Source organism: Triticum urartu, chromosome 7 (assembly GCF_003073215.2).
Source record: "Triticum urartu cultivar G1812 chromosome 7, Tu2.1, whole genome shotgun sequence".
In the NCBI taxonomy this organism is placed as follows: Eukaryota; Viridiplantae; Streptophyta; class Magnoliopsida; order Poales; family Poaceae; genus Triticum; species Triticum urartu.
Genome location: NC_053028.1, coordinates 72074287 through 72085126, shown reverse-complemented (window position 1 = coordinate 72085126; position 10840 = coordinate 72074287). Strand labels below are relative to the sequence as shown.

Genomic DNA, 10840 nt, shown 5'->3' with positions numbered 1-10840 from the left:
ATACACATTGTATTTTTTGTATACATGTTCAGTTTACATGAGAAATATTTTTTCTATACGCATTTAACATTTTACAAATGCTAGATTAACATTTTTCAAATGTTTTTATATAGAGTGTGTTTTATTGTAATAAATATATTTAGAATATTTGGTAGTACAACAAAGGTAAAAGAAGCAAAAAAAATGAAAAACCCGGAAAAACAAGGTTGTGGCCTCCTGTGAGCTTTGTCGGCCCAGTCGCGCACTCCCTCGAGCGAGGCTACCCTACGTCTCGCGTCAAGCCAGAGATTGGTGTGCCCGGTCCAGGATGCCATCCAAAAGCCGAGCAGAAGTTGAAGCCCATGGCTTGCCCAGAATCCAAAGTTGGGCTGACCACATAGACGTCAAGCCCATTCGATCCTCATTTGGCAGGTACTAACAGAATTCATGGAGGGATGGCAAATATACCTCAAATCTCAAGAATACCCTCTCATGCGAGAATAGGGAAGAGAGAAATCCTTTAGAGGGAAAATAATAGTAGTTCGTATTTGAGTTAGTAAACCCCAAAAGGAATTGATGATACATATATGCCCAACAACCATATCACGTGCACCTAAGTATCCTTATAACTACGACCACGGGTGGAGTGTGTTCCCTTCATGCTACATGAGTAACTAAACTTCAGCACCTTCCTCTCATATGTAATCTTTCACAAAACAATGGACGAAAATTAGGAAGGCTAGCATGAGAATAGAAGACATCAGGAATTTAGTGCTTACATTAAAAATATTTTGTGCAAGGGTGTGCATTGCCTTAGTGCAAAATTATTATCTGCTAGAAGATGCCAACAATGAGGCTTTTGCAATCTAGGCAATTGTGTGATATCTAGAAAGTCAATGTACTGCCTCGATTGCTTCCCGTCGCAGTCTTCTCTGGATTATTAGTCCCCATTCGGTATGGAGGAAAACAGTTTGGAAAGCTATCGGAAAATGATTTCTAAGGAATTCTAGCCTATTGAAAGATCGTGGATGTCGCCTAGAGGGGGGGGGGGTGAATAGGCGTTTTAAAATAATTACGGTTTAGGCTTGAACAAATGCGGAATAAACCTAGCGGTTAATTTGTCAAGCACAAAACCTAAAACAATTAGGCTCACCTATGTGCACCAACAACTTATGCTAAGCAAGATAAGCAACTATGTGATAGCAAGAAATATGACAAGAAACAATATGGCTATCACAAAGTAAAGTGCATAAGTAAAGAGCTCGGGTAAGAGATAACCGAGGCACGCGGAGACGACGATGTATCCCGAAGTTCACACCCTTGCGGATGCTAATCTCCGTTTGGAGCGGTGTGGAGGCACAATGCTCCCCAAGAAGCCACTAGGGCCACCGTAATCTCCTCACGCCCTCGCACAATGCAAGATGCCGTGATTCCACTAAGGGACCCTTGAGGGCGGTCACCGAATCCGTACAAATGGCAACCCTTGGGGGCGGTCACCGAACCCGTACACTTTGGCAACCCTTGGGGGCGGTCACCGAAGCCCGTCAAATTGCTCGGGGCGATCTCCACAACCTAATTGGAGACCCCGACGCTTGCCCGGAGCTTTACACCACAATGATTGAGCTCCGTACACCAACAACCGTCTAGGGCGCCCAAGCACCCAAGAGGAATAAGCTCAAGGTACCAAGCACCCAAGAGTAATGAGCTTCTCAACTTGTAACTTCCACGTATCACCGTGGAGAACTCAAACCGATGCACCAAATGCAATGGCAAGGGCACACGGAGTGCCCAAGTCCTTCTCTCTCAAATCCCACCGAAGCAACTAATGCTAGGGAGAAAAATGAGAGGAAGAACAAGAAAGAGAACACAAAGAACTCCAAGATCTAGATCCAAGGGGTTCCCCTCACATAGAGGAGAAAGTGATTGGAGGAAATGTGGATCTAGATCTCCTCTCTCTTTTCCCTCAAAAACTAACAAGAAACCATGGAGGAATTGAGAGTTAGCAAGCTCGAAGAAGGTCAACAATGGGGGAAGAACACGAGCTCAAAGGATAAGGTTCAATGGGGAAGAAGACCCCCTTTTTATAAGAGGGGGAAAATCCAACCGTTATGTGCTCAGCCCGCACACGAGCGGTACTACCGCTCAGGCAGAAGAAACAGGGAAAAGGAGCAACAAAACATGAACCTTGGGGTGGTAGTACCGCAGGAGACAACGGTACTACTGCTGGGTTAAGCAGTACTACCGCTCCCTTCGGCGGTACTGCCGCATAGAATGAAGGGAAAAGGGAAAGAGGGACCGGGCGGTACTACCGCGGAGGAAGGGCGGCACTGCCGCTAAGGAGCGGTACTGCCGCACTACTGCCGCAGCGAGGTACCGCACAATCCGACACAGAAAAAGACCCCTCGAATCGACGCGGTAGGGACCTGGTAAGCCAACGGTAGTACTGCTGCGGAGTCACCGCCGGTACTACCGCTGCGGAGCGATACTGACGCTTGTGACTCCTCAGCGGTACTACTGCTGGGTACCACGGTACTACCGCTGGGACCCTGACAAAAACCACACTCAAGAAAACCAGAACTGCCATAACTTCTGCATATGAGCTCCAAATTGAGCAAACTCAAGCTTGTTGGAAATAAGACGACGAGTAGCATCAAAACAGCATGTGAACCTCCAACATCAAAACATCAAAACAGCATGTTATAGTAAGAAGAGGCATGGGAGGTATGCCAACAAATAGAGGAGTGAAACCTCCAACCGAGAAGAACCGGCAAAACCTCCAACATCGAAAACATCATAGAAGAAGCATGTGAACTCCGTTTTCGATGAACTCGAGTTTGTCATCAAGATGACCAAAAGCTCTAAGACTCTCAAAGAGAACCAAACAAGAACCAAGAAAAATGATGCAAGGATGCAATGGTTTGAGCTCTCAACGAACGATACGATCAAGATACTCATCGAGAGCCCCCCTTGATAGTACGACAATCGATCCTATAACCCGGTCTCCCAACTACCATCATGAGACCTGTAAAATAGAAAACCTATCAAGGGCAAACCTTTGCCTTGCACATGGTCCACTTGAGCTAGATGATGATGATCTTGACTTCCTCAAGTTGGACCACCTTTCTTGATTGTGTTGGCTCGATGAAGACTAGTTGATTGCTCCCCCATACTCCACTATGGGTGAGCCACTCTTCCACACATCTTCACATGTCCATTGTCACCACAATGGACGGCAAGTTTTAAGCATTTGATCTCTTCGTGATGCTCCACTTGAACTTGCACACCGCAACCTTTCTTGATTGTGTTGACTCGATGAAGACTAGTTGGTTGCTCCCCCATACTACACTATGGGTGAGCCATTCTTCCGCACATCTTCACAAGTCCATTGTCACCACAAAGGACGGCAAGCTTCAAGCATTTGATCTCTTCGTGATGCTCCACTTGAACTTGCACACCGCAACCTAACCCCACAAAGAACCCTCACAAAGACCATGGGTTAGTACACAAAGCGTAATTGACAATGCTTACCATACCATGGGATCACTTGATCCCTCTCGATACATCTTGTACGCTTTGTGGGTTGATCAACTTGATTCACTCTTTGACTTAGTCTTGATCAACCTCTCACAAGACCAATCTTTAGGTAATTCCTTGAACAGCACCTTGGTCGACACAAACTTTTCTTGAAACCAACACATGTACTCCAAGAAAAGCCTATGGACAAAACCTTCAAATATAACTCAAGGCAAGCATTAGTCCATAGAGATTGTCATCAATTACCAAAACCAAACATGGGGGCACCGCATGTTCTTTCACCTATGTTGGTATTTCCTTCAAAGTAAACACTAACTAGGGATCCCCTAAATGATTTTTGGGCCCATGATTTCACATGAACACGGACATTCTGCTGCAGCTCATTTGTCTGTTTGGTGTATACCTGAGGAAAAAGAGAGAGAATGGATAAAAATGGCTCATCAACCATCCATATTGAGGCCTACAGTTAAATGGTTGGTCTATGCAACATAGGACCCGCTGTAGATAGTTGCTCAATATATAATTCTATACCAAAAACTGAATCTTTAGGACCCACATGTCAATCCTCTTTTTCTTGTGTTTGTTTTCATAAAAGCCGAAAATCGCACTACTGTTGGTTTTTTGTATCTGTTGTTCCTATGTTTTGCAGATTTGTTTCTTTCTGATTCCTTAATGTTTCCCAATTCTGGTGGTTTTTCTAATAACCTTTGACTAGAGCAGGACCTTACTTTGAGATGTGTATTGCAGTTATAGTTCAGGGGTTTTACCTTGTCATGGGGATAGGCTTGACCAATAAGGAGCAACACACACATAGATGGTTGTGCAGAGGCCAAGCGAGTAAGAACAAGTTCAATGCTACACTTATAAAGAATAAATATCATAAAAATAAATCATCATAGCGCCTTCTATTTCTATGGTGGACGCTAATTGCTGGCGCTAAGTCAACCTCTACACAATTTTTTTAATAGGTCCATGAAAAAGGACCGAGAAGTCAACACTTATTTTTTGCATCATCCCATGCCCGACTCCAGCATTCTTTAGTCCAACTACCTATAAACCAAGAAATCGATCCCACCGTTCTCTTCTAGCTCTTGGGCTTAGTGTTGGGCATTCCCCAAGATATATGTTGTGTTCATGGGTGAGGATGTCATTTCATCTACTCATGCCGAGAGAACCACCACACGTACTCCTGCATTAGCCACAAACACCTAAGGCATGACTCATCACTCCAAGCTGTTGGGTGCTTACATTCACTACCATGTCATTTGTGTCTATGTCCAAGGATGGCGTGATACGACATGCCGAGTGGTTCTTGTCAAAGCTCGGGATTGAAATCAAATGAGATACAATGTACTGCAGTCGGTGACGAGCCCAACCTTGCTCTTCTTATGATCCGTGCCCATACAATCTCACAATGATGTGTTGGACCAAGTCAAACTGCTCAATGTAAGCTACCTAGACGCATCACTCACAACTGTCTGATGTGGATACCCTACCACTGCTACACTCACAGGCCATGCAGCACTCGGCATACCCCTGGACAGCATAGCGGGTTATGCCAAGTGTTTTCATGGGTTCTTTCCATAGCGTATGTCGAGTACAAAATCGAGGTACTAGGCATAATAAAGCAACATGACGGCTAGCCAATGGAAGTGGCGACACCACTTGGAGTCTCAACAACTTCCTCCCCTGCACCAACCATAAGAGTAATCTTTGAAAGGAAAAGAGAGAAGAGCACTAGCTTGAGGATATAAGCCATCGGGAATGGAATGGTTGGTATGCGATGGCTTTCAATTATTACATACTAAATGTAAATAATGAGACCTCGCTGATGCAATTCATGGAAACCACTATGTTTTCTTTCCATTGATGTGGACCTGTATTTATTTATTTTTGATTTCTGAAGAGTTTGGCAAGGAAAAACATGAAAAATCACATGTGAAAAGTAATGGAATAGAATAGTTTTCATGGAGGTCATTGATGGTTCGAGTTTGCTATCAATATATCAATCTTCTAGAGAAAAATATCACACGACTTCATGAAAGCTACCACTTTGAGCAGGTTGTTTCCTGTGTGCATTCTTTCGATCTTCTTGAAAGTGTTTGGCCATCAAATAGCATCAAATCGTGTCATTAATCTTTCTTTGGGAAACATTGTTTGAGATCTCACATTTGAATTTCCATGAAAATGCGCGTTCAGGTCTTCTCTATCTAACAAAACCGAGCGCAAAAACATGGTTAGCTCAGCTGATTATGGATATAATAAGATATGAAATAAGAAAGATCATGGTGAATTGAATGTTAGAGATTCCATGACGTACAGGACAATGTAAATTGAATGTGTTCCATTTAAGCTTCTGCCACATAAAAAGATCAAAGGTGATAATGTGAATCTAAGCAATAACTTACTAGCTACATGCAACTTTACTTAGAAAGCCACAGTGTAATTTAGCATAATACTCTATATACCAGTGTAGGCTGAAGCTTTTTTTCTTTACATGACTCATTGGTCAAGGGGTTTACTCCTCTTATTAATTAAAAAAGAGTATAACAATAGCCTTACCGCTCATTCTCTCGGAAACTTATGTGCTAAAAGAAATAAACTTTTTTTAGAAATGGAGAAGGACCCCCGGCCTCTGCATCTGGACGATGCATGCAGCCACTTTATTAATTATTCACATAAGACCTTACAAAGCCATATAACAGTAAGACTAAAGCCACCGTCTAGGCAACATCTGTCGCTACTCCTATCCAGTTGATGTAGGGATGCTGATAGTCTGGGCCTAATACCAAACAGACCTCGCAGCCAAACCTAACGTCTAAGACCTGAGGTCCCAACCAGGATGCCTGCCGGGTATGGGGCACCCACCAGTCCGGTGCACTCCTCAACTAGGACGCCTGCCGGGTATGAGGCCGCCGCAGCCACCTGCCACCAACCCATCTTCAGAGTTGTACTGTTGCATCTACCATGCCAGGTCACTCTGCCATTGACGCCACCACGACGCTAGACAACGTCGTCCTCCTGCACGAGTCCATCCTCGCACATCGGACACCGAATCTGCACTGCGCCACGCCATCGAGATCCGTCGCTATCAATGTGTAGGATGAAGCACCGCTCCACCAAAGATGCGGTCCACTGGTCCCTTGAGCCCGTGTACACCTCCAAGAACAATGCCCCCAAGGGGGAAACGACATAAGAATGTCGCCGTTTTCCGATATATTGATCTAGGGTTTTCCTGGAGGTAGCAGACAGTGACTTTGAACTTCTCCTCGGCAATGCCTTAAAGAAGGGAATGTCACAAAATAGCGCCGCCACCGCTGGCTTTGGCAGTAAGCCGAAAGCAAGTTTTCAACCGGATCTGTTCGAAGGACCTCCATCAAGCATCTCGTGCACGGATCTCCGCCATCTCTGCCGGGGACTGGACGATGGATCCAGGCCGCCGCCGCCTGACCGGCCACGGCACCACCACGGTGCCTAAGTGGCGCCGCCAGGCCCACCATGCCCGCCTGTAGACGCCCTCCAGATCTGCCGGCCCGCGGAAGCCCATCTGGGCAAGGCGAGGCCCGCGATATGTGCCACCGCCACAGGTGCTCCTCAACCGCGGGGAGAATGCGCCTGCGCTGTTGTTTCCGTCGCACTCGCCGCCGGGCGCCCGCTGCTCCTTGTTGCCGGTGCATTGCCGAGCCATGAGCCGCAGCCGCCGATAGGAGATCGCAACCATCGTGCGAGGGGAGGGCCCCGCCGTTGCCGTTACTGGCCAGGCTATGCCGGCATGGCCTCGGGCGGCAGCAGGAGGGGGAGACTAGAGCGGAGGCCTAGGGCCGGCGGCGGTGGATCGCCCCCCGTGTCGCCAGGGGCTGGCAACGCGGGGGTAGCGAAGGCATGTAAAAGGTTAAAAAAAATGTCTTGACCTTAGTACAACTTTACACTAGAATTAGTATAAAGTTGAGATACTTATTTTGAGACGAAGGGAGTATGTAATTTGATAAGAAGAAATGACGAATGATAGGACATGTATGATGCTAAACATTCCCAGGACAATGTAAATAATATTTGCCTCCAATCTTCACCACGAGTCTCTAGCAGAGACTAGGGCAAATTCAGGCAAAGACGAGGGCGAAACAGCAATCATTGCACCGGCCAAAACCAAGTCAAAAAACTTTTGCAGGCTGAGGGAACAAAAGGAAGCATATCTGAATGTGCTTGCGACTGCTTGCTGAACCGCCTCTGGTCAGTGTACTGAACTACTTTTGGGCACAGAATATTGTACTCGAGTATGGTGTTGTAATTAAGCTCTCATCCAACCACACAAAAATAATATCTGAAGGAGAAGTCACAGCTCAACAAAGACTCACCTACCCAGTTTCATCCAGATCTACAACCGTCTGCTCAACCTACTCACACCATGCATGCTTATGTGCTTTCTCTCATGAATAATCCAGAAAATTACATATAATCTGAAAAACATTTTTTTTAATCATTGGTCCAAAGTCCAAACTGAAAAGTTTCAGTTAATTATTTTATTCAAGAAGTTCAATACAAACCCTAAGAATTCAGATGCCAAAACACTCAGACAACGTCTTCACCAATCATTGGATCAAACAGTCCAAAATTAAAGTAGAGAACTACTGAAATACTGATGTAGATATCCAGGAACCCTAGCTAGCTAGCTAGCAATATAGAAACGCATCGCTCCTGCTGTGACTAGATAACAAGCTGCTAGTACTCATCCACCACTTCGATCAGCTTGCTGGCCACTGCGCTTGCAAAAACTGGAGACCCAGGATGAATCTGCATACACATCAACAAATGAGAACAAGAAAATTACCATCCTTCTTTTGCATATCTTGATTCTTGAGAACACTGAACGTACATGCATGGTATATGTAGATTAATTAAGAGATCTGTTGTGACGATGTGACTACCTTGGTGTTGAACATGTAGATGTGGCAGTCGCCGATCTTGCCGCCGGAGAGGTGGACGAGGTCTAGGTGGAGGTCGTCCAGAGCCCGGGACGCGGCGGCGAGGCACCCGTCGCGGCGGCGCTTGGTGAGCTTGATGTTCACCTCGTCCTCCACGATCCGCACGTCCACGAACGTCTCCTTGCTCCTCCGCTGGATGTACGTGCTCCGGATCGGCTGCGGCGGCGCCGGCATCGCTGGCATCACCGCGGCCGCCACCTCGCCTGCAGAGCACTCCCCATCTCCGGCCACCAGCGTGGGCGCCGGATCCACCACGTCCCCCTGGTGCTCCCGCCGGCCCCTCTTCTTCTCCACCAGCAGCGTCAGTTCCTCCACCGTCCTCCCAAGCTCCTGGATGTACTCGATCGCGTCATAGATCACCGTGGCCCTATCCTCCTACAAATTAATTAATTGACAGTTTGAAGCCCAGAAAAATTAAAGAATCATGAGATTAGTAAAAAAACAAGATCGATAAGCGAAGTGCGACGAATTAAAAACAAGATGAACGAACGCATCGAAGGTGCAAACCTTGGTACGGTTGGGGATGAGAAGCATGAGAGCGGTGAACTTCTCGCTGAGGCGCTGCCGGCGCTGCTTCTCCTTCTTCTCGACGCCGCCGTTGGCCGGAAAGCCGTGGAAGCTGCTGCCGGCGCCACGGCCCCGCTTCCTGCTGCCGCTCGCCCGCGGCTTGGGGGAGCACTGAAAGCCGCCTACCATGTAGGCCGACTCCTCTTCGGCAGCACCGAACACCAGGGACGACGAACCGGTCCTCGGACCGCCGCCGGGTAGATACGCGTCGGCGGTGGCGGGGTGGTACTGGCCGTAGTAGTCCCGCAGCACGGTCATCGCCTGGTGGTTGGCGGCCAGCTGCTCGAACTGCGCATGGGGCTGGTCTGCGCCGCCGAAGAAATACTCAACGGTGGGCTGCTGCGGGGAGACGGCCGTGTCGACGTAGGACAGGAGGTGGAAGTTGAGCTCTGCGGGGACGGCTGAGCCGGCGGCAAGGTGGTGTGACTGGCCGGCGTCCATGTCCAGGCCCTCATGGGGCATCAGGAGCTCGCACTGCTGGTGATACATCTTCAGGGGGACTGATGGTAGAGATGAAGATACACAGCTGAACTGATGAGAGGAGAGGAGAGGGGAGGAGAGTGAGGTTGGGTTGTATAAAAGGGGCAAAGGTGATATTGGGTAGGAGAAAGCGGTTGGTTCCGTGTGGATTGGGAGGGTGAAAGGGACACTTGTACAACCAGAGCTGCATTGCAGCCTGCCGGCCTCTTTTTCAGAAGAGTGGTTTGTTACTGAGATTCCTCTCGGGTGGGCCCCGTTAACCTCCTCTTCACCGGACACTGGCAATTTTTGGTGGGTACATAAGATTTCTCAAAGGCTTGGCCTTTCTCTACGAGCAATGCTACATCCACGGAAAATTAAGTACATTTACGGGGGATTAGCCAGTTGGCATTCTTTTATTGGAGATAGAGCGAAAGAGGGACCCACCCTAGTTGAAATCAAGGGGCGAGAGGATTAGAAGGGATGTTTCGTAACAGATTACGTAGGTCTAGCATTATTGTTGTCTCTACCCACACGCATAGACTGATACACATGCTAACTGGTTGTAGGCAGATGATGATGATGAAATCTTAAGCTTTGTATATAATTGACGGAGAAGAGATCGAATGATACTTTCATTTTCTAAAGGATAAGATTTGTTGTCCTAAAAAAGATAAAATATTTTTCTTTGGGCAATAGAGAGTAGAATATCCTGGATGGAGTAGTTATCTTTCATGAGTATGGTAGTATTCTAAATTGGCTTTGAAAAGCTTATGAAAAAGTCAAATGGTCCTTTCTCCAGCCGACCCACAGAATGAAGGGCTTCTCCAAAAAATGACATGAGTGGGGCCATAACATCATCGCCGGAGGCAGTGCAACTATAAGAGTTAATGCCAACATTGGTCGTCACTTCAAAACAAAAAGGGACTATGCCAAGGTGATCCATTGACTTCAATGTTATTCTACACTGTTGTAGACATGTTGTCCATCTTGATTGAATGTGCCAAACAGAACGGTCAAATTACGAGAGTAGTGCTACACTTTATGCATAGGAGCCTCTCAATTCTACAATACGTCAATGACACAATTCTTTTTATGGGCAGGGCCTTGAAAAGGTTAGAAACCTAAAACTTTTGCTTTCAACTTTTGAGGAAATTTTGGATCTTAAAATTAATTTCCATAAGAGCGAACTATTTTGTTTCGGAGAAGCCAATGAGACAGTCGCAGAATACACTGACTTGTTGGTTGTTGCATGGTCAATTCCCGATTAGATATTTGGGAATTTGGATTCATTCATTATCGAAGCCTCACTAATGCGT

General features: G+C 46.7%; 1 protein-coding gene across 1 annotated transcript; it reads right to left on the bottom strand.

The window, feature by feature from the left end:
- Nucleotides 1–8008: 8008 nt before the first annotated feature.
- LOC125525222 (transcription factor TIP2-like) lies at nucleotides 8009–9669 on the bottom strand. The gene is made up of 3 exons (XM_048690231.1): nucleotides 9003–9669; nucleotides 8439–8870; nucleotides 8009–8304 (listed from the first exon to the last, which is right to left on the bottom strand). Exons 1-3 carry the CDS (start codon nucleotides 9549–9551, stop codon nucleotides 8233–8235), a joined length of 1053 nt encoding a protein of 350 aa, XP_048546188.1. The 5' UTR covers nucleotides 9552–9669; the 3' UTR covers nucleotides 8009–8232.
- Between the last annotated feature and the right edge of the window lie 1171 nt (nucleotides 9670–10840).

Bases quoted from the DNA above. Each gene is read 5' to 3' on its own strand.
- LOC125525222 (XM_048690231.1), bottom strand. From the start codon at position 9,551: ATGTATCACCAGCAGTGCGAGCTCCTGATGCCCCATGAGGGCCTGGAC. The intron at 8,871-9,002 runs GTTTGCACCTTC...ATTAATTTGTAG, and splicing joins TCATCCCCAACCGTACCAAG to GAGGATAGGGCCACGGTGAT. The intron at 8,305-8,438 runs GTAGTCACATCG...ATGTGTATGCAG, and splicing joins TCTACATGTTCAACACCAAG to ATTCATCCTGGGTCTCCAGT.